Source organism: Petromyzon marinus, chromosome 50 (genome assembly GCF_048934315.1).
Source record: "Petromyzon marinus isolate PM22_M1 ecotype Great Lakes invasive population chromosome 50, UKy_Petmar_22M1.pri1.0, whole genome shotgun sequence".
Classification (NCBI taxonomy): domain Eukaryota; kingdom Metazoa; phylum Chordata; class Hyperoartia; order Petromyzontiformes; family Petromyzontidae; genus Petromyzon; species Petromyzon marinus.
The window spans coordinates 2926398-2950418 of NC_133716.1; the positions used below are offsets into that span (position 1 = coordinate 2926398).

Sequence of the window (24021 nt, forward strand, 5' to 3'; positions counted from 1 at the left end):
TTTTGTGCATCCACTCACGAATAAAACAGCAAGGAAGCAGCGGCGGTCATCGGCACAATCTACAGGCCAAAATCAAAACTCTACTACATCAAAAACAACTTGGCAGGAATAGGGTGGGAAAACCCACATTAAATGTAGGGTTTTCACTCGTTCATATCAAAAATAAAAATGAAAACGCTTCTCAATAAAAAAACAACAATAGTACGAAGAAAATGTTGATTGTTATGTTTATTAAAATATTCCCATGAAAAAACCCTTTTACAGAAATTCCCCGAGACCTTCCAATCACCGTATGAAACCCGTAATAATTTGAAAAATTTCACCGAAAGGAAACAAAAAAAGATGCAAAGCTCTCAAAACACCAAACATTTCATTCTGCGTTGAAAAAAAGGCAAGAGGAAAGCATTTAAGCAAAAAAATAGTAAATGCCAATGTTACGTGACTCTTCGGAGCCTGCTCGTTGCTTTGAATAAATTCTGCAGAAATGATGAACTCCCATGAGGCCGTGCGGCTGACAAGAATGTGTTAAAAATACGTCGAGGGATGGATAGGTGAAGGAAGCGCAGGTGTCTGCTTATTTATGACTCGCCTTTTGCTCGTCCAAGGACGGGCGTATTGCAGTAAATCAGATACTTGCAAGCGAAAATCAGACATTCGTGTGCAATTTGTAAGGCCACGGTGACGCAGACTTTTTTCATTTAAAGGTTATAATCCCTTGTTCATAATGACGTCCTTTTTAGTTCTACGTCTCAATCGCGTTACGTGAGGGTTCTGCCTTTGTAGTGAGGGTTGTAAGTTGACGCTGAGGAGGGGGGAGGAAGCGCCTCGCCCCCCCCCATGTAGAGTGACATCACCCGCTAATTATTATTAATGGAGGGGGGGGGGGTCCATGTAGAGGATGTAACCTGTTCATGATTATTAATGAGGGGGGCTGGTCGACGTGGAGTGACGTCACGCGCGGGACACACAGACATTCTTGGCTCATTATAGTAGTACATTGAAGGGTACTGCTGAGGTGGGTTCCCATATTGAAATATAATCGGCCAGTCTCTGGGTCATGCACTGCTAAGATGTTAAAACATCTCCCTGGCGATGACAATTTTAAATTTCCCATCGCTTTTTCAAAGAGCGGTTTTTAAAGTTTCAAACGGTGGTTTATGATGCACTGACTAAGTTTGAAGCGGAAATTGCCTGCAGTTTGTTTCATTTTTACTGTAAAACAATTTTAAGTTCGGTTTTCAGTCTGTTTAATTTCCCTTCGTAAACATGTACTGATGATGAAGTGAACCATGTTGGAAGTCAAACTTAATGTGTAGTTCTATGAACTCCAGTTCCCAGCCCTTAAGTTAATCTCAGCTTCCCAAAGACACCGAGAGGAGGAGGAGGGTGGGGGCGGTCCGGTCAATGAATGAACACCGGTGATGACTTGGAACACGTGCTTGTATTAGAGGTGTCGTCGTTCGGGTAGTAACTTTGGGGCCATTGTGTATTTGATGGAGCATCGTGGGAGGAGTGGAATGTCCCCATCATTCAACCATCTCACTTTCCTGGACATTCTCATCCTGATCGACCACCTTGCCATCTACGATCGTCTGCGTGATGATCTTCACAATCTTCTTCTTACTTCTCTTTTGCATGACCCCCACACCACCTTTGAGAATACATCATCATCACCCATCATCATCATCACCACCAATTATCATCATCAATCATCATCATCGCCCATCATCACCCATTATCATCACCTATCATCATCATCATCATCCATCCAACACTGTCCATCAATTACATCAATATCAAACCTCAATTATCCTCAATTATATTCTAGAGACCAACTGAATTATAACACACCTGCACCAGTTTGTCACAGTTGCTCAGCACACAGGTCCAATGGCCCAAAAACATCTAACGGTCAGCGATAAGCAGCGCGATCGTGGTTGTAATCGATAAAGAGTCGACGCGTTTTGTTTTAACGGGGAATGCTTATCACGTGGATCTCGGCAAAATAAACGTTCAGGAGGAAATTACAAAGTGGTGCAATGCAAGAGATGCGTTTTGTCCGGTTTGTATTATCAAGTAGGAGTCTAAGGAGTTCATTGATTTATTAATATCGATTATTGAGGCTTACAATTAAAAATTCACAGCCCCTGAGCAAGTGGCGGAAATTCCACATGCTTATGACGGGAGCGAATCCGTTGACGCGACAGCTACCGTTAACTTCCCCACAAACTGGTACGTATTTTAATGACCCTGGAGGGATGATGGACCGAGTCAACCGCCAACCATAATTTGAACTCGCAAGCTTTCAATTGCGACCCTCCTGCTTTGCCGCAGAGCCACAATACAAGTGGTAAAAAGGTATTTAGATTTGTTTTACCGAATGCAAAGTGTATTTAAATAACACCCCAATGTGTCATTTGAGGATTGGGCAGCGTGGAGACGAGCGGGAGTGAACAATAATAATAAACGCGAGGCAATCTCTTTTAAACGCGTAGGCTTTCGTGACCAACATCGTCCATAATACAGGTTTTTTGGGTTAGATCTCGTAAATATTGTCGATTTGCTCTCCAACACACAGGTGTGCTGAACTAGTTACGAATTGGCATGTTTTGTTTACTTGACAAACCTTACTAATTGGCTGTGTCGGGTTGAACGACACATTTATATTAACGCGATATAACCCCCCCAAAAAATGTATTATGAGCAATATTTTATTTTTCTAAACCGAACGACTGCCCATGGGGGAGTCATAACTCCTCTGCTGTCGCGAGCGGAGGGATGCCATGCAAATGCTTTATTTACCAGCAACGGTGCCATCAACGCCGTCATCATCATCGTCGTCGTCATCATCTTGGCCATTGAATTTGCTTGCGGAGGAAGAGCTGAAAAAGAGAAATGCATGCAGGCATCTAAACCTCTGAGCTATGTAGTTATTTATTCAGAAGCGACCTGGCCACAAATGATAGCTCAACGAAGTGGCTTTATCACGTGGAAGTTTATAGCAGCCACACACTCTAAACGCATGTTTCTAAATGTGGAGGGAAAAACCGGAGGACCTGGAGAAAAATCCACGCGACCACGGGGATACGGGCGTCGGGGACAGGATCGAAAAAAACCACGACCTCCTCCATGCCAGGCGAGATAGTTAACATCTGGCCACCGTGGCACCCATCTACTTTTTGCCAACATCTGCTCAATGGGAGGTCACTCCTTCTCCTCTGATGTCCTACACTGTCTAGAACATATGGAAAAAAGATATTTTTTTGTTTTATATATGTTAAATAATCTGTTCTGTATCCGATGCATTCCTTTTCACAGCTCGAGGGTTTCAGAAATGTGAACGTCAAAGTCAAGTGCATTCCTACTCGAATGTGTGTGGAGACGGTGGTCAATCATCTGCTTAAAGCTCCTGAGTCGGTGGCGGAAATTCCTCATTCATATGGTGAAGACGAGTCGTCCATAGGACAGCCGCAATTGACTTCCCCACAAAGTAGTACGTATTTATCGATGATGGGCTGAGTCGACCCCAAACTAGGATTTGAACTCACAATGTTCCCATAGAGCCACTCGCTCTCCCAATTAGTCACTAATTCATGCATTCATTCTTTGGTTAATTTTGTTAATGAAAAAGGTGAGACAAAGGGGGGGGGGGGTTAGGTAATTGGGGATGATGATGACGCAGACACATTAAATAAAGAAACACGAGTCGACAAAGATAGGGTACAATGCTATAATAGCAATTTTACCTTTAAAAAAAAAATAATGCATAGACAAAAACAACAGCAATGAAACAAATAAACGTCAAGAATATAATTGACTGCTATGCACACATGTGCATGCAATATGGGCTTTGTAAAAAAATTACGTAAATTTTGTAAACATTTGGATACTTACACAGTCTGAGATGAACTAAACCCTGCGGATGAGAAATAGGCACAAGTTACATGGTCAACAACACGTGACTAACATTGACCGGTTGTGGGCACAATGTTATACTAGAGGCATGCTTAGGCTTGTGTGAATTGTGGACCAGATTACACAAACAGAGTGGAACAAATGAAAAACAATGCAAAACGAGGCGGTAACAAATGCGACACAAAGAAATAAATTGAATCTTGAATCGGAGCCTAAATTGATTGCTCATCAATTCACTGTCGGTTTGTGGGGTTTAATTGTTCCACGCCAACCAATGCACCCCCGTGTTCTCACCTCCTCCATATCCGCTTCCAAACGCTCCACCAGCACCACCACTTCCACCACCAGCGCCAAAGGCTCCACCGGCTCCACCGGCTCCACCAGCTCCACCCAGCCTGCGAACAGACGCACACAAAGACAAAGATTCCCCATGTAAACTTTAACAGACTGTTGGGGTAAGTGCTGTAAGCAAGCACCGAATATGAAGGTCGGCAAGGTTCACCACATTTTTTGTGTTAGATCGCGTAAATATAAATGCGTCGTTAAACCCGCCACCACCCGACATGGCCAATTAGTAAGGTTTGTCACGTCAACAAAATATGCCAATTCGTTACTAGTACAGCACACCGGTTGTGTGTTGGAGAATAAACCCACTGCAACATTCACAATTCGAGTCGCCGGTAATTACAACAACCAGCATCATCAGGCGACAGCCACAGAGTTGTGGAGAAACCGCCCCCCCCCCCCCCCGTTTCGGTCTTAGAGAGCTAAAGGTGATGTCGTCACTTGTGAGCCAATCAGGTACGAAGACCACATAAAATGTGCGTGCACCGCCCATGCGCGTTATGCATGCACGTTATGTATGTTGCTTCGCCGGGTGCACAACCCAACCGGAGAGGTATAGCCATTGTAATTTATATCACTACATAACCCCCCCCCCCGCCGCCCGCCACCTATGGCTCTGTCAGGTGGTGGCGGGTTTCACGACACATTTACATTTAAGCGAACTAACCCAAAAATACACCCCTATATCAGTGCCGGATTATCGTAGTAGCAAAAGTAGCTACATATGCTATCAATTCCTGTGCAGCGATTTTGCACTTTGCTCTATTACTATAGTACTATGCTGCCTTCAACTTTTACGAACGACTGGGTGTCTAAGGTTAGCGAGTTGTCGTATTCGGCTGTATAGCAAATGAAAAAATACAATTACTTTCCTATACAAGTAAAACATTAGTGTTTTAATATTTACGCGTTTTTTTAATTTATTTAGGGCCCCCTTTATAACATCATTCCACAGGCCCCGCACGAGCTTCATCCGGCACTGCTCCTCCATTATGGACAAAACTCCGAACTCTGACGACGGTCAAGAAACCTCAGCCGTCCGTTCACCTGTTGTCCTCTCCCTCCAGCAGGCGCCTGTAGGTGGCGATCTCCATCTCGAGCTTCATCTTGGCGTTGAGCAGGGTCTGGTATTCCTGCAGCTGCGCGTTGTCGCCCGTCCGCACCTGAGCGATCTCGGCCTCCAGCTTCTGGAGCTGGGCCTGCAGCAGCTGCAGCTCGTGGCCGTAGCGGTTCTCCGTGTCGGCCAGCGCATCTTCCAGAGACTTGTTCTGGGGCCGAGACGGCGGGTCCGTCGCACGTTCGTGTTACCGAACGTAGATGGACTCGTCCGTCTGAACAAACTGTCAAATCGCTCTCCGTGGTGCTAACGTTTAAAAATAACCGCCACTTGATTCAAATTTTCTTGCTGTGGTTTTCACACCCGATGATGACTGCTTGTGTTGCAGTCGAAACGTCGTGAGAATTTTATTGTTTTAAATTTGTATTATGTTATTGTTTCCCTTATACGTGATTTTACCGAAAGAACCAAGAATATGAATCCCTGCAGTCACGAAAGCTTTAAATGAAAAAATAATGGTGATGGTTAATACTTTTCGCGAGCAATATTACGTTTCGTTAAATATATATTTTTGGGAGGGTTATGCCACGTATAGTTTGTCCGTCCAAATCTCAGCCGCCCCACAGCTTAAAAAAAAACGAATTAACTGTCACGTTGCATGCAAAGTTTAACATCGCACCAATTAGTATTGCTTCAGCTCAGCGGTGAGTTGATTAACAATTCTCACAGCCAGAGTTAGTAATTGTATACGGGACGTTTCGTTTGCAACAACGCCAAACAAATACGTGGCGTTGTTATTCTGTCTTCCTCGTTTGTCATTCTGAATTTCTGGATCTTTTCCTGCTGATGTTTGCCACAGTTACAAGTGAAACTTCATATCTTATTGCTAAAGATGTCATCACAATCATTTTTTCAATAATGATACATTTCATCATCATCATCATCCCCATGGGCTCTAAGAAATAAGATGTACTTTACAAATGTCAACAGTGGTTGTCCGAAGAATACACTGCCCCCCATTCCCTCCATAGGAGGGTGCAATTTACAAAACTGGCTCAGGGCCTCCAGTGGACATGAACATTAATCGAACGGTCATTTGAGTAATGAGTGACTGCCTTAACCCAGGGTTAGTCTCAGTGACAAGTGAGTCTCGGGTTTATTTCTCAGGGAGCACTCTGCTCACGCTGTGTGGCTGTATGCTAGCGAGCTGCTGCTGCTGGTGGTGATGGTGGTGATGGTGATGATGGTGGTGATGGTGGTGGTGGACGCTGAGGAGAGCGGCGGTGTAGTGGTTAGCGCGCTGCACTACAAACCCGGCGACCTGGGTTCGATTCCCTCTCACGGCCAACACCGTCGGTGACGATTATCTGAACCGGTCCTGGGCCTCCCCTAGGTCGACTCAGCCTCAAATGAGTACCTTGTGCGGTGTGTAGTAAACATCGCCACTGGGGAGACAAAGACGGCCGGGCGTGGTGCTGGCCACCCACCCCCTCGTGTACCGTTCCGGCCTTCATAGCTGCTCGCTAACAGCACTTGCCCCTACAGTCTGTTAAGGCTATACGGGGGGGACTTTTGTCTTTTTGGACGCTGTGGCTCTGGGCTAGGGGGGGGGGGAGAGACGCGAACTCGCGTGGGTCTCTCACCGTGCTACGCAGCATCTCCAGCTCCAGCATGAGCGTCTGGAGTGACTGCCGGGCCTCCTTGCTCTCCATCTTGACGGTGTTCAGGGCCGCCTGGCCCTGCGACGCCGTCGCCTTCACCATCTCCGCCTGCTCACGCGCGCGCGGTGAAAGAGTGCGGGGCCATCTCGTGTTCAAGTCGCATCCACTACGCTGGAGTCGCGCTCCGCGTGTGTTGGATGCTGCTGCTCATGGGGGGGGGGGGGGGCGTGCCAAGTGCGCTGTGTGACTTAAAGGCGACAGCACAGCGTACACACATATATCTACCAAACAATACAAAAAAAATACGACTATTAACACTACCATCATGTTCTGAAGTGGTCGAACACCTGTTTTGAGAAAACAATTATATGACGGTATTCGTACTGTCAATTACAACTCGTTATTATATGCCTTTCAAAGAGGGTTCATCACATGCTAATCAAACCCATTTGCAATCAGCCAACTTCAGTGGAAAAAAAAAAGAATTCAATGATAGCTGTTTTGTGCGATGTTTGGAAACCAGGCTGAGACCATCAACTCTCGTCACCGTAGAGGGTCTGGTTCAATCATCGGCAGCTAAACATCTGGATTTCACCCCAGGATTTCTGCGGCGGATTTATTTGGTTACGTAGTTGTACACCTGTCAACACATCTGCTGAGCACAGGCCCGAAAGCCCCCCCCCCCCAAAAAAAAATGTCAAGCGGCCAGCAATAAACACCACGAGCAGTCAACACCACCCGCGAGTGTGGCGAGTGGTGGCGCAGATGAGCGGGGTGACCGAGTCAGTGGGCGAGTGCGTTGTTGTGACCGCCGGCAGTGCGGTAGCTGAACACCGGAACGGATGCGACAAAGCATTCGGTCTGATAGACAAAGTCCTCGGCACGGGTGGATGTATCAAGGAGTGAAGTTCATGGGAACAGCAGCCACGGCAGTAGCGATAGAAGAGTGACAATGAGGCGAATGACAGCGTTAAAGACACCCGAGCCAACCGAGTTATTCTACGGGCACCTGCTTCTTGAAGGCAGCCTCGGCCTCCTCTTGGTTCTTCCTGATCATCTCCTCGTACTGCGCTCGGATCTGCGCAATGATCTTGCTGAGATCGACGCCCGGGGTGCTGTCCACCTCCACGCTCATCTCGGCACCGCACTGCGCGCGCAGTGCTGCTATCTCCTGCGCGCCCGACAAGCCGGGGAGGAGGGAGGGAGGGAGGGATGACGTTCGGACCGGACAGAAATCGCCCACCACGGTCAATACCGCAACAGTCTCGCCCCCCCCCCGCCCCCCACTCCTTGCGTCAAGCCCCATTTCGCTCAGACTGGGCGCCCGCCACCAGCGAGAGGGCCTCGTCGCCCACCTCGGCGTGGTTCTTCTTGAGGTAGAGGAGCTCCTCGGCGAGCAGCTGCAGTTGGGAGTGCAGCAGTCCGCTCTCCGACTCGTAGTCCAGCTTGAGGCCCCGCAGGTTGTCGATGTCGCCCTCCACCGACTGGCGCAGCACAATTTCCGTCTCCCACCTGGGCCACGCACGCAGGGCGGTCAAACGCAGCGGGTGGGCACGGTGGTTTGGATAGGCGGGCGTGACGGTTTTTTAATTCGTTGAATTAAATCGATTGTTACGCTCCAGGAATGCCGAGCAGTGCTTTGTGGCGAATCAATCATGGCATTCTTATATGGATAGACGTGCGCCTGTCATAGAAATGTGGAATTATCACGATTGGTTCCGAACCACCAACGGAGATGAGCAATGCCCAGTGCTAGTTTTGGCGTGGAGACCATGTTACCTACGACTTAAAGAATACATGTATCATTATTAACAGGTCGGGGAGTTAAAGATGTTTGACTATCATTGAAAACACTGATGATGACGCTGAGAATAAAAAAAATACAAAATCTAAGCCACGAAATACGTCACAGCTGTCTTGAAGTGAATCATAAATCAATGCAAACACAACAGCAATAAATAAGAATGGACACGGTGAAATAAAACGATTTGTAAAACAAACAACAGGTTAGATAATTGCAGGGTTGTCCTTGAGGTACCTAAAGGGACCTCCGGAATGGGCCCCACCCCCTTATCTGAGAAATCGAGGCCCCCAAGGCAAAGAGGGCAGCTTTCATGCTGAACAAAGCAGAGCCTGTGCCCGAGGGAAATAAGCCCGTGGAAACTTCTCCTTATGAAAGGCCGTAACGACCGTTCGTAATACATTACGGCGGCGGTGGTCATCAATTTATAATGACTCGAAGCCACCCCGCGAAACACACAAGAGTCGGCGTGAGTGTTTTTTTTCTTTGTGTGCGTGTGTCCTGGATGCAGAGGTGGCGGGTCGCCGGCTGCCTGTCGGCTTGATGGCAACGTGACAGCAGCATTGACGAGCGCGTGCTGGTGCTTCCGCTCGCGACAGGGTCATCGCTTCGCCCTCCTCGGTCCGTCTCCGACAACGGGTCGGGTGCATCCTGAATTTCTTCTGTTGCGCGTAGTCACTTTAAAATGTTTCTTGTTCATGTTTTTATTTTGTTGCGGTCGCACCCGATCCAAGGGCCGCATGGCTGGCTCACAGGGCTATGCGGTACCTAATGGATGAACTGAAATGAACTGAACTGAAGCATCCGAGTGGAGGTCGTGGATTGAACGATAACCGGTGGACAGAGTTGTCGTTTACGGAATCGTTTCCCAACTCCGACAGGCGGGAACCGGTGACCGTTCATCGGTGGCCTCAGTCGCCACGTGGTTAAACTTGCCCTGGCGTCTCAGTTTGAAAGGTAAAGATGCAGCCCTGCAACGGCTCGCTCACGACACCGCTGGCGCAAGGGGCCTCCACTCGAGGAAGCTCTTCAGAGGGTGCTTGGTCTACTCTTCCATGCTGACCAGACGTCTTGGAAGAGGTACCCACACTTTTCCCCACGACACACGAGCTGCCGACGTACTCAAAGCGGAGCACCCCCTTTAGGCTAGGCTGCTGGGTGGACAGAGGTAGAAACTCGCCACATTGTTGTTTTAAATGCAGTGCAAGGAGCAGAAATGGAACCGGCGACATCTGGATTAGAAGTGCCGGGTACTGACCACTGCATCATGGCAGCACCACCCCGCCCCCGCCCCCTTTGTTTCTCCGTGAAAATGATAATTAAAAAAACCTACCGCGTTTATCGCGAGACATTTCTAGAAATAAACTTTGGGTTCTGAATGGAAATGCTCCTCACAGAAATCGGCACTGAAGACAACCTGAAAATGATTAACCAATGTCCCCATGACCGCTGCCTTTTAAAATTTAATGTTTTGGAAACGGCCTTCCTTGAGGGCAGAGGGGGTCAGATTGTGAGTCATTTTGCAAGGTTGTGAGTCATAGCAAGACCAATTATACAGTGTAAAGGCTTGAAAATGAGATATCAAAAAATGGCTGCGTAGTTGTCACTTGCAATTGTTAGGAAAATGCACTTAAATTGATAACAAAAGTGTACTTATAACGAGTGTGTTTTGAGACAACTGCACATATCAAAAAACAACACGTGCAGCCCGCTCGCGTGACTGATGCATTGCCACATAGTCCCATTTCTGAGTTCAATATCCGGCGGCGGCAAACATCAGTGGCGAGTGATATCCTAAGCGTAATAATAGGGGGTTTTCCCCTTTTTACTGGCAACAAAACTGAAGCCTTTGACAAGGAATCATGTCTGCATTAACCACAATACTTGTGGTCAAAATGCAAACAAAAACACACTATGATAATATATGCATTGTCCTTGAAACTGATTGGTCCACACCAGAGACGGCTTTCTTTTGAGCCTCGACCCAATTGGTGCGAGACCAGAGGACGCCAAAAGGCGTACAGCTCAAAGACAATGCACTATCAAAGTAATGAGGGCTCGGGGTAAGCATCTACATCATTAGACCTCCTTATATTTTGGTACTGGCAAAGGAGGTCTAATGATGTGATATCCAAAACGGTTACTGGGCCACCCACCACTTTGTCAACAACTCTGCGCTGACCGCTGCAGTGAATTACGGTCTTAAAGAATGGGGAGGCCTTCATTCAGCAGTGGATTGACGACGAGCTGAGAATTATTGGTAAATAATAATGACGACGATGATGAATTGATGATGATTATGAAACAATAATTATCGCGATTGATTAAAACTCAATTTAAACCTCCAAGACACTGGGGCAGCATTGCATTATGAGCTATACATTGACAGCATCACTGTACAAGCAGCTCTTGTTTGGAAATGCAGGCTGGTCCCTGTGTATTACTAAGCAGTGTTTGTTAATGATCAGCACGGTTGGCTACATACGGTGCGAAAGTTCAACATACGTACATACAATGGCCACAGTGGTGGGGAATGGTTGCTATGTGTCAAGTTACACCCTGCACACCATTGCAAATGATATTTTCCATCTCAAGGGTTTTTGTCCGGGTGAATATTCATAAAATCATAAAAAGTAGTGGTTCATCCTGTGCTTTACGCCACTGCCCACTCAGTCCCAGACATTTCAATAAAAGTTCAATCCCGTTGTGAAATCCTGGCTGATGAGCAGCATTTATGGATGGGTGCAGGTCATCGGAAACGATCCACGATTCCCGAGGACAGAAAGTCTGACATGCCCTAGGACAAAACGTAAAAACATTGATTTGGAACAAGTTCCAGTGAGATCGCAAATCTATGGGCGCGGCAGAAGTTGCTCGTTGTTGACATAATTGTTTCTACTGCACCAGCCAATCAGCTGCCAGGAAGACAATTGAAGGGAAACAATAAAATAATAATTATATACAAAGTCACATTGAAGGGAAACAATAAAATAATAATTATATATATTTTATAATTGTATTGTTTCCCTTCAACGTGACTTTACCGAAAGAGCTAAGAATATGAATTACTGCAGTCACGAAAGCTTTAAATAAAAAAAATATTAATTATATTCACTGTGAATGTTATGAATGTAATCTTTCTCATAATTATGAAAGTGTATTAATTGTTCTACGTCTTTTTTTTACTTTGACAATCAGAATCAGAATCTTTGTTTATCCTGAAAGAATTCCGCACCTCCGATTAGCACGCATAGCTACGTACGGTGCGAAAGAAGTTCAACGTACATGCATACATTCCATGAGCTATACAATGTTTTATTTTCTCCCTCACGCAATCAAATTTATGATAATTTATTAGCTTAGGCAATTTCTTGAATTGTGTCAGCTCTGGACTTGGGCCCATGATTTCCAGGTCAGGGCATGAGGATATTGTAACATTATACAACCATGTGGCCACGTTAATTGACAATGTGATTTGTGCCATTCGCCCTGCGCTGTTTTGCAATCACAATGTTGGTGTAGTGGTGCTGTGGGTGCTGGTGGTGGTTGGTGGTTATGCGGTTGAAGGTCATTAGATGGCAATAAAATTTGCCAATTGCACGACGCGTCAGGAGATCGGCATTTATTTTAAATGTATACATCCATCTCCCCGAGAGTTCCACCGTCGGTCTCTCAACACGGGGACGTCACTCACTTGGTTCTGAAGTCATCGGCGGCCAGGCGGGCGTTGTCGATCTCCAGGGAGATCTGGGCGTTCACCAACTTCGCAGCTGTGATCTGGTCACAAGGAACGGAGGCTTGACGATGACGCTACATGCAATCGCTACCATTTGCTGTCACGCGGGAGAGCTCAGGGCGCAACCTATCTTTGATGGTTTCAAACAATGGATATTGTATTTTGCATGCGGTTGAAACTGGCCTTTCCCAGACGGCTGCATCAGCATCCAAACCACAGCTGAACCGCATTCTTATTTTCAAAGGCAGAGCACGCCAAGGGCACCTTTTCCTTCGGCCACTGCCCATCTACCACCAACCACAAACTTAGGTGCAGTGCGTCACCGTTTGATTGAAGTCAATTTGTGGATCTCCAGCGGCAACGTCGTGTAAATGTACTTGAAAAATGGACAGCCGGTTATTTTTTTTATTGCAGTGACACCACATCTGATCTAGATTCATATAGCACCTTTATCAAGGCGCTTTACAGCAATTATAACTTTGCACATCGGATGAATATGATGATGATGATTTTAAATGAAGAACTGGGTTTTAATGACAGCAGAACAAGAGGGATTGGTAATGAGGGGCCGGAATAGGCCTGGTTGTGGATGGGCTCGGTGGTGAACCTTTTAATTTCCATAACCCGAATGCACTTGTGCTTTATGTATTCATACGCGATGTGTAAATACGTGATGTGCAAACACGTGATATGCCGACATATAACTTATAATGACACCACCATTGAATTCATACTGTGGAGGATTTCAAGTCGCGCCCTTGTCCGTCAAATAAAATTGCATTTCAATTAAGTTTCTTCATCAAAAGGTCAGGTATTTTTCAAGGACCGTGTAAAATGTTGAACTCTTAAGTAGCTTGTGGTGCATCAGCACACTGTGCTACAGCAAATTATGGGTTCAATCCCTGCCTGGGAATCACTACACCAGTGGCAGGTGGGCATCATACCTAGTTTGAACCTCACCCAGATCGAGCTGGGCCTACACATCTAAACTAATTTTTTTGCATTTTACTATTTAACCTTGGAAATCAGAGGTGACCAGGTGCGAGTGGGTCTGGCCACCACCGCTCTGTCGTGGACGCTGCTGCTGCAGCTGTTAATTGACTCAGCACTGAATGTCAACATTCAACCAGGCTTGATGCCACTCAGTACCGCAACAAAGCTTCGAGGCTGCAGTGTGGCTCACGGGTGCACCGCTGTCTTACCTGCTCAATGAGAGCCTCGATGTTGACGAGCAGGGGGTCGTAGTTGGTGGTGGAGATGTTGCTGGCGCGGGACTCCTTGATCTGGGCACAGTGACATTCACGCTGCGCTAGAGGACCCTCCGGCGGCGCCGATAGGGGCGCGTTGACGCAAGCAACGCTTCACCCCCTCTGCCCAATGGACCTTAAAGGCACGGGTAATTTGAATTCTGGCAAGCGTTACTTAATAACTTTAAAAACCGTCCTCTTGAGGGTTTGGGAGTAACAACAACGCTAATTTGCTTTTCCACGAACTCTTCAATGGGTCTCAAAACTCAATGTTTAGGGTATTGCTATTGGATGTTATACAAATTTAAATTTGTACATGTGGAATTAAACCACTGTCACGGAAAATTCCATATATATCACATACCTTTAAAAAAAGGTCATAAACCTCCCTGCTGTACTGCCACTAACACAGGTACCACCACGTGGCCCCTGCCTGCAGGCATATAGATGCATCACGCTAGCTGTGTGATCCACTAACCCTCGCCTGCGAGTCACTGGACGGCAGGCGCGCATTGCCGGCGCATGCAAAGAGTCGGCGACGTGCATGCGTCCACAAAGCCACGTTCGCATTCGAGAGACGTGCACTTAGTTGAGGCCATTGTCGTGGGTTCCTTTGTAGTCGGGAGTCCAGGGAGGTGTCAAATTGGAGCTGGGGACACTGAGAATCAAATTACCAGTCTCCCTTTTGTTTCTTGTTTAACTAAAGCATAAAGCTTCTTTCACTCGTGCGATACTCAGAGCTGCCTCTGACACAAACAGACAAAACTGTACGCATACGAAGGCTATTTACTCACGCATTCATTCACAAATTAGATTTTGCTTCGCTGCGTTCTGGGAAAGGCGCAGCGTTAAAACGAGTTGAACCATGCACAGCGCTATTTAATGCCGGAAATCGCACACGGCAATTTTCTGCTCAATTATACAGAGCAGATAAAAAACATTTATATTACTCACATTGGGGCTGTTTATATGGGAGTGAACAAGATTTGGCAAATTATAATCGTTAAAAATATTCTATTCCAGCCACATATGCGAGTCCTTTATTTTGGATATATGAATTTAGATTCCTTGAAACTCCTGGGAAGGAAATCTGTCTCAAAGATAATTTTCAATTGTACAATGCTTTCGGATGTGTAATCAAATATTAGTTGTATCTTTAATATCACGATTATTATTCATACCAACGACCCACATGATCGACACAGCAAGGTAATGGCATTTATCCAGAGGTGGCTTGGCACGAAACTCTTGAACGATGTTCAGTGCGGTGTCTAGTAGTGGTTGTCCTCTTGAGAAATCGGAGCATAGCATGGCCGTTGGGGGATTTTCCATCCCTGTCTCATTGGGGCGCGACGATGGTGAAATGTTAACTACCTCGCCCGGTATACAGAAGGTCGGGTGCTGAATCCCGACCGTGACGCCTGTTGTATATTTGGAGTTTGCATGTTCTCTCTTTTTTTTCACCGGGTCCTCGGGGTTTTCCCTCCACATTTAGAAACATGCATTGAGAGTATTTGTCTTGCTATGCATTTTCACATGATGATAAGCCACTTCGTTGAAATATCATTTTTGGCCAGGTTACTTCTGATAAACGGCTTACAGCTCAGTGGGCCTTACCTGGTAAAACTAAAATAAAATGGTTTATAATAGTTTCGTTATTCATTCAGCGTTGGAGACACGATGCCTTCAATCGCACCTGACACCGCATGCACGCACGCGGGAGAGGACCCTCACCTTGATCTCCAGGGCTTTGTTGACAGACTCCAGGTAGCGGACCTTCTCCATGTACTCCTCCAGGCGCGTGTTGAGGTCCTGCATCTCGAGCTTCTCGTCGCCGCCCAGCAGTCCTCCTCCTCCCGCTCCTCCTCCGCCTCCTCCTCCGCCCCTGCCGAGGCTCATGGAGGAGAAGGAGGACGAGGAGAAGGCCGCCTTGGCCGGGCCGAGCATCGGCTCGGCGCCGTAGATGAAGACGCCGCCCGAGTGCACCTCGATGCCACCGGCGCCGCCGTAGACGCTGGCCGCGCTGCTACGGGCGACGCTGCGGCCGCCGCCGCTCTGCGAGTGGCTGGAAAATTTGCGAGACGTGGACATCGTGCTCGCCGCTCTTGACATGTCGAGAGGAGCTCGGCAGAACGAGAGAGAGAGAGAGAGCGGTGTTGCGACTTTGGGGATATCGCGAAGTTGGGAACTCGCCGGCGGAGTGTTCGAGCTTGACGCGGTGAATTCGATAGGTGTGGAGGGCCTCGAGGTGGGCCTTCAGACGCTGCAGGACACGTTCCGGTGTGCAGTGAAACGCTCCGTTCGCCAGATATATATAGAGCGCCACACATGTGGGTTGAACGTGGGCCAGCAAACCCCGGCTTCCGATTGGCTCGCCCTGCCTCGCATTAATTTATCTCCCAAGCACAGGTCGCATGAGCCGCTGGGGGCTCAGGGCAGTGACACCTGCTCTGTTAATGGTTATTGAAGCCAAGGCACCAGGTCGCGCATTCCTCGGCCGCACCTGCCCTGCGTGGAGGCGGAGACACCCACGGAGCTCCAGGCCACCCCCCCGTGAGGCTTCGCTGAGAATTCTCCGGCACTCGGGGCTGCCAGCGTAAGCTCCTTGAACCGCGCAGCAGAGCGAATGCTGCGCTTCGCAAAGAACGCATTCGCGTGAAAAATAAAATTCTCAGTAGCACGGCATTTTATTGCCATGTAAAACACCGAATTGTAATGCAATAATAATAATTGGTATCTTCAGGTGCTTTTAATGCTCCTATGAGTACCAAGGGCGGTGGCTTATCTCCCGTTTACAACCCTGAACCCAGCGGTGGAAATTCCACATTCCTACAGCGGTGGTGAGTCAAATCCATGGGACAACCGACGTTGACTTCCTCGAAAAGCGTTACTACTATTTTATCGACCCCCAGCCAGAAAATGCGCCGAGTCAACCCTCAGCCAGGGCGTGAACTCGCGACCTTTCCGAGTGCGAGCGGCGCGCGTTTAGAGTCGCGCGTTGACGTTCCGTGCATCAGAATTATTCACGTCGCTTCGCATTTACGTCCCTACGCAGTGGACCGCGTAGAAGTTGCGTTTGATTTAATTTACATACATTTTCATAAAAAAAACCCCAGAATTGTATTAAAATACCAAGCACTGTCATCAAGAAGACAACCGTTTGAAGAACATTATATTTACAAAAAATATTTCGATTTGAAGCTTTCGTGACTGCAAGGATTAATCTTCTTTGGTTCTTTCGGTAAAGTCACGTAGAATGAGAATAAAATAATAAATTGATAAAATAAAATAACACAATAATATTCTCACGACGTTTCGGCCACAACACAAGCGGCCTTCATCAGGTGAAGGGGACGAGACTGTCTGGAGGACAGCGCTTGTGTTGTGGCCGAAACGTCGTGAGAATATTATTGTGTTATTTAATTTTATCAATTTATTATTTTATTCTCATTCTACGTGACTTTACAACAAATATGTCCTGAATCTGCTACGCACTTGGAATAGTTGCTGCTATGCCATAGAGACGACCTAAAACTATTGAAGTGACTAGTCATAGGATTGGAAGCGGGATACTTCATGCGAAAACTATTAGCTTCCCGTTTGCTTACACGTCGATTCCATTTGTATCGACAATGTAACACGTAATCAAACGCATTGCCTTCCATTGTATTTCAGGATATCATTCGTGAAGGCACAATGCACTTGAATAATAGGCATTGTGTATTCGTCGGCTGGTTTGTAACATGAAACAGTTGACATTCAGCTGAAATGACCCCTCAACACTGCAAATATGCACTCGGGTATCAGTATTTTGACACATCTGCCAATCCCCGCGCCCACGATCTCCTCGCCTCGGCAAACAAAGTGCATTAGTTTAACCTACTGGGTTCTTGTATCCTCAATACCGTCAGCTGTATGCGCACCACGTACCTACATTAGATACACAGTATTGTCGAAACAAACGCTGTTCTGTAATGGGAGCACGCACGATTAAAAGCTTACCGCTTCGCGTGAATAACCTGCTGTGTCCATTGAATATCACATTCAAATGACATGCCGGAAGCGTGCATGCAACGCACACGAATGGGCATCATCGCCCCTGACGCAAATATTGATGAGTGCTGCTCGCATCATTCGATCGACATCCCAGATCAGCGCTCGCTGCTGTGCGCGAGTGTGCGTCACGTCGCAGAGGGCTTCCTCAATACAAGTTCCAGGCGATTCGGCGAAGAGGAGCATGCAGTCCAAGCCGTCACACATATTTGGGGAACAAGGAGAGCAGCGATCTTTATTCGAAGCTTTCGTGACTGCAGGAATCCATACTCGTTGGTTCTTTCGGTAAAGTCACGTGGGTAGAAACATAATAATAATAATAGATCACGACGTTTCGATCGCCACACAAGCAGTCGTCCTCGGGTGATCTATTATTTGTTCTACCTACGCGACTTTCATCGAAAGAACCAGAGAACATGGAGAGTCTGCCCAGTTATCTGTAAAAAACGATTTGAGAGTTTTCCCACTTTCATGCGAAGTGTTCCTGCGGGGAATGTGGTTTCTTCCATCGAGCGTGATAACGACGTTTCGTGACTGAGCCAGGAAATATTGTTTATGAGGAGCATTCCAGATTTGAGTTGTTGAAGCCAATTCAATTGAATCGAGATGATGAATTTGAGTCGACCCCAAAATCACCATCATTCATTCAAATACCAAGCGCTGTCATTTTGAAGACAACTAGAACATTATAGGAAACGTCCTGAATGTGCTGGCACTTAGAGTATACGCCAATGCATTACTCACACCCGTTGGCATTCATGCAAGTGAGTGGTGAATTTGAGTCAACCCCAAAATCGTGAGAATTCATGAAACTGCTGGTGGGGGAGGGAATGATTCATGCAAGCCGAGTATCAGTGCGACTCTCCTTTCCGTGAAAGAAAATAACTTCGGGATTGCTCTACAGGTGTAAATTAATAATGAGAACTCACTAGCGTCACTGTTAACGCCTGTGTTAAAATAAGAACATCAAGTGGGCTCGCATATTGAGCGATGGCTTTAAATTGCTTACGCTTCCCTAAAGAGTATCCGACGAAATATATTCCAAAGTCGGTGAAATTACAGCTGGCGAGCTAAAGTTGTCAACATCTCCCCCTGCGCGTTTGCCAAACGCTGCTCACCGAACCTTGCTGAGGCACACGAAGCCGCACTGCGTTCCGTGACGACGCCAGATGGTATTTAGCAGCCGGACCCAGCAATGTTTTAAACAGAGGTAAAAACAGAGGGTTAAGCGTGACGGCGGTGGGTGGGGGCCCATTCACTTTTCACGGCACGCGACAATAGACCGCGCTCTGGCGAGCCTTCGCTTCGCTTTGTCCGCATTGAAGGCGACAAATTGAGGCATTAAATAAACATGGACAATGCACCGGTAACGGTGAATGCCATGATGTCTTTCAAAGCAATGCACTGTACATGCATGTTAGGGGGTTGACTGGCACATGCAGAGGGAGGGGCTTCACCAGCAAGCCCCGGCGAGAGAGAGGTGGACGATGAGAGAGCGGTGGACGATGAGAGAGAAGTGGACGACGAGAGAGCGGTGGACGAGAGAGTGGTGGACAACGAGAGAGCGGTGGACGAGAGAGTGGTGGATGACGAGACAGCGGTGGACGACGAGAGAGCGGTGGCCGATGAGACAGCGGTGGACGACGAGAGAGCGGTGGACGACGAGAGCGGTGGACGACGAGATAGCGGTGGACAACGAGAGAGCGATGGACGACGAGAGAGAGGTGGACGACGAGAGAGAGGTGGACGACAAGACAGCGGTGGATGCGGGGCTCAAGCCCGGAGCACCGAGCCGTGACATCAACATTGACACGTGGGCGGTCGATGTCACAGTTGCCCGTGGGAGTTGCAGTTTTAAATTGTTGTTGTCTTGTTAATATGCCAATGAGGGCAACATGTTTTTATTTAAATTGCGAAGAGGACAAGTTTCCAGTTTGATGGAGCTCATCCAAGCCATGATTAACCTTATCACTGTTTAACTCACGACGCCTCGGGATTTCATTCTGGCGTTGTATGAAGTCAGATGTAAATCCTTGTACTACATAGACAACCTTTGACTTTAAAACAGCACGCACACACATACAGGGTTTAATAAAAAAAATTTAATGCAGAACTTCAAAGCCAAGTGCGCTCGCGTTGCACTTAAGTTAAACGCACTGGAAATGTGTTGAACAATTTTAAAATCTACAGTGTAACATTGCGGTGTAAAAATCATTACTCTTAACCAAGATATAAAGGCCAAATGGGCGACGTCTACAGTAATGTTTGTTATATTCCGAATGCGGTGGTGGTGGTGGTAGCAGTGGCAGGTGTCTCGTTCACGTTATCCGCTTGTAGTAAACCAAAATCATTCTGCACCATCATTCACTTTCATTCACAGTCATTCACAATTAACTCGAGAGTGGGCTCCAAATAGGGGCCTCCGTGCAGTGCTGTGTATCCACGCTCTACCCACACTGGCGAGTGTCACTTTGTTGTTGGGGGGGGTCTGCAACCGATTTATAAAATCTCCACATTGCTATGGCGAGGACCGCTCGTTCCTCGGGAGCGCGTGTCCCGCCTCGCTGGCTCTTGCTTATTTTATTGGACCCCCAGAGAAACGATGAAGATCGCGATGGTTGTGCTGGAATCTACTCTGGTCAGGCATTCAACTCATGTTCTCGTGATCGGAAGCTCTGCAACTCTTGCGAATTAATATGCATCCCAGCCCAATATACAGCGCACGCGCATATATTCAGACCAGTATATTTACAGGTGGAATTGTATTTTAAATATACAGCCCCATTGTCAATCAATCCAATGCTGGATGGTGACTTCCCTGTACCGTATGCCATGGGGGGGGGGGGGGGTTCTGACCATACCTCACCACGCTGGTCAGTGTAGGTTGGTTAAGTGGGGTTGCAGGACTGGTTAGGATATCACGAGCCACGGATATTAGCCGTGGCCGGGAGTCGAACTCGGCGAACTAGGTTCATTGCACAGCGTTTACCGCTGCGCCACTGTTCCCCTGTTTACACTATATACATGCCCACAAACATATCGATACATATGCTGTCCTATGCCTATACATAATAATATTAATATACGCGCACACACACATTGAGCACCATGCATATTGACATATAAACACATGTGCTGTATATACCAGGAATACCCTACAAGAGTGTTCCCTCCACATTCCTCAATAACTTTGAACTGCAACTAAATACAGCGTTCCAGATAGTAATTATTGGAAAAGTCATGAGCATTTTGGCTGTTATAAACACAGCCTCCGTCATTTGCTCTGCACATGCGTCCAAAATGAAACCGGCGTCAGGAATCCTTCACCGCGAAAAGGTGAACGGACCGTTTGCAAGTAGCATTCTCTACAGCGGCGATTCACAACAGTAATGAGGTTGCCAGTCTCGAGTTGTAAGGCGGATGGGGCAACATGCAACGGTCTCCCTGTGTTCTCAGGCTCATGCGCGGCCTGGCATTGTTGTGTTTGGAGGTGGAATTGTGCTACGTGTCAAACGACGGTCCAATGAATATTTAATACTGTGCATCGGACGAGCTGACAGTTACTGAAAGAATAGGATGCATTACATTTGGGGTGTGCCGTGTAAACGCATAGGCGGCGTTCAGGCAGCTGCGTCGGTGTCATTCGTGCGCGACGCCGCCATTGGCCTTGGCGACGTTCCGAAAGTTTCCACCGCGAGCCGGCAGCTGGCTGTGGCGCTCCGCGGAGATCGTCGCGCAAGGCTCGGTCTGCGCCGAGCGGCCGTGCCGAGGCCAACCCTGCCGGTCCCGCGCATTCGCCCGGCTCGGGCGTTTCTCGCCGCCGCCGCCGCCGCACAAGCCGCCACACGCGCCCACGTTGCGCGTCCCGCAGAAGTACGAACCCCGGGCGGCTGGGCCGTCGGGTTCGTCGGTCGACGACGGGGACTCGGAGTCGCTGAACCGGATGGCGGCGGCGGCGGCGGCGCTTGAGGGGGCGGCGGCGGCAGTAGCCGTGCGCAAAGGGGTTGGCAGGAGAGTGAAGCCAGGAGTCGCCAGCGCTAAATTGAGCCGTTTGGAACGGTCGGGCGTTGCTCCTCCACAGGCCTGGCAGCAGGGAAGGGGACGGGAGAGAACTTCGCAGATCAAATCACTCCGAATGCGCCCAATCTCATTATTTTTAAGCAAGAATAAGAGATACAGTAACTTCATTGTAGGTAGGACTCCCAGACTTATATATTTGTAACAGTTCCAAAGACAAACTACTGCATGCAATTTACCTTTTTGCCAGAAGGAGATGATTTTACAGCAACTGTAATGAGAAAAGAAGTCACAAAACACACAGAAACGTTTCAGAAATTCGTGGCTTACACGGGGGAATGCACTCACTCGACGCAGCTATCAGAAATGTAGTTTTTGTGAAATGGTGGCAATTGGCTTGAAAAGTTTAATCATCTCTGCGCTCTCGTTTCTCTCTAGGGTTTTTGAGTTTCCAGGACAGATGACTCCTGGACCGTGAGGAGACGCGCCGGTCGCCACCCAATGCGAGCGATGAAATTTCCACATTCCAATGTCGGGAGGCCAGTCTCCCCGAAGGGTAACCATCATTAACTTGCCACGAAGTGGTACTCGTTTTATTGACCCCAGGGGAGTAATAGACTTTGGGGATTCTGGGATGGGATTTGAAATTGACTTTCAACCTACAAATTGTGAGTGAAGCACTCTAAGGACAGTGACATACAGCCAGATAGAGTAACCTAAGAATAATAATAATTTATACAGCATGATAATAAACCATTCCAGGTTTAGAACGACAACTTTTATAATGCTATACCTCACTTTCAGAAACTGTATACGACACTAAATTAAAACTATAATGACTGAGACGCTGCATGACAAGCACACACGCCCACACGGGCGAAAAACAAAACCGGTTCAGAAAATTCAACAGGAGCAAGAGTGCCCTCTGCTGTGCAAAACAAACACGGACATGACCTGGGCCTGTGTTCTACGTCACGGATCGGCTCTGGCTCAGCCTTCTGACACTCCGGGCTCAGCTCAAGCTTGAGCGGCTCAGCCGTGGCCTGGCTCAGAGGTTCAGCTCCACGTAAATCCTGGGACCAGACTCAGAGCCGGCCCAAGTGAAGCGCGGCCTTTGAGCCAAGGCTTGCTTGAGCCGGAGCCAAGCCCGAGCCAAGCCGTGGCTAATAATACGCGCCTCGGAGTCCGCCAACTCTAGAACTGGCTCGGAGGGGGGGGGGGGGGGGCTCTATCAATATGGAATTCTAATTTGACATCTTGATCTAAAGAGCCGCTGGCCCACAAAAGACAGTAATTCTAGAAAGGTCCAGCTGTTTTATCTGATGCTACAATGTGATAATCGGGGAAATAAAAAAAACGATTTTAAGGCGGGGGAAACACTGTTGCGCTTGATCTAGTGAATGGTTTCTAAACCCATACCTCCGACGGTCTGGCTTGACGAGGAAGTCAAGTCGGAAGGCTCGGTGTTGGAGGAGGAATTCTTCATGCCGGTGTCCGGTATGAAGCTGGCACACACGTGGGTGGCATGCAGAACGGGTATCGCGCGTTGGTTAAGTCACCAGTGCTCACTCATGCAAGGATGAAAGAGCATTTTTATCGACCCTGGGAGGGATGATGGGCTGAGGCAACCCCCCAACCTGGATTTTAGCTCGCAGCTTCCCATGGAGAGCCACTCGCCCTACCCCTGAGCCACCTGGCCAGGTACATTAAACAGCACCAAGTAAGATACGCTGGGAGGAGCGGCGGTACAGTAAGCCGCGCAATTCAAGCTGAATCCAGCAACCAGAATTCGATTCGCTGCCACGGCTACCACCTGCGGTTGAGTTATACCTAAACCGGATCCGGTTCAACCCCTTCACCAACCCGCACTATGGTCAATTAACCCTCACGGCCCGCACGGTGTGGGGGGAGGGCCCTCATCCAGCAGCAGATTGACAAAACCCCCCCTCACGCCTACACGTGCACACAGGGAACCAGGTGGAAGGCTACGGCCGAAGCGTGCGCTAAGGAGTGCCGGGCCGACAAGGGGCGGCGCCCCGCACCTAGTGGCGACGTCGCCGAGCGGGGACTCCACGGCGCGCACGCTGTCCGGCGCTCGCTTGCAGAACCACAGGCAGAGCGCGAGCAGCAGCAGCAGCCCCAGCGCCTCGCTCGCCAGCAGCACGTACAGGTGACAGGCGGTCACCTAA

The 24021-nt window shown here is 48.1% G+C and overlaps 2 protein-coding genes across 3 annotated transcripts in view; both read right to left on the reverse strand.

Annotated features, from left to right (window-relative positions):
* Window positions 1-213: 213 nt before the first annotated feature.
* Window positions 214-16088, reverse strand: LOC116953154 (keratin, type I cytoskeletal 19-like). The gene is made up of 11 exons (XM_032973059.2): window positions 15497-16088; window positions 13718-13798; window positions 12474-12556; window positions 8334-8490; window positions 7988-8149; window positions 6961-7086; window positions 5308-5528; window positions 4210-4310; window positions 3895-3916; window positions 2803-2882; window positions 214-1651 (listed from the first exon to the last, which is right to left on the reverse strand). Exons 1-11 carry the CDS (start codon window positions 15872-15874, stop codon window positions 1527-1529), a joined length of 1536 nt encoding a protein of 511 aa, XP_032828950.1. The 5' UTR covers window positions 15875-16088; the 3' UTR covers window positions 214-1526.
* A 3814-nt stretch (window positions 16089-19902) lies between these two features.
* LOC116953147 (SUN domain-containing ossification factor-like) overlaps window positions 19903-24021 on the reverse strand; it is a 28936-nt gene continuing 24817 nt past the window's right edge. For both annotated transcript variants that reach the window (XM_032973047.2, XM_032973046.2), the window contains 4 exons: window positions 23875-24017; window positions 23252-23337; window positions 22072-22103; window positions 19903-21898 (listed from right to left, as the gene is read on the reverse strand). In XM_032973047.2, coding sequence (XP_032828938.2) covers window positions 21455-21898; window positions 22072-22103; window positions 23252-23337; window positions 23875-24017 — 705 coding nt within the window. In that variant the 3' untranslated portion in view covers window positions 19903-21454. The remainder of the gene's footprint in view (window positions 21899-22071; window positions 22104-23251; window positions 23338-23874; window positions 24018-24021) is intronic.

Bases quoted from the DNA above. Each gene is read 5' to 3' on its own strand.
- LOC116953154 (XM_032973059.2), bottom strand. From the start codon at position 15,874: ATGTCAAGAGCGGCGAGCACGATGTCCACGTCTCGCAAATTTTCCAGC. The intron at 13,799-15,496 runs GTGAGGGTCCTC...CACTGTGCCCAG, and splicing joins ACAAAGCCCTGGAGATCAAG to ATCAAGGAGTCCCGCGCCAG. The intron at 8,491-12,473 runs GTGAGTGACGTC...TGCGTGGCCCAG, and splicing joins GCCGATGACTTCAGAACCAA to GTGGGAGACGGAAATTGTGC.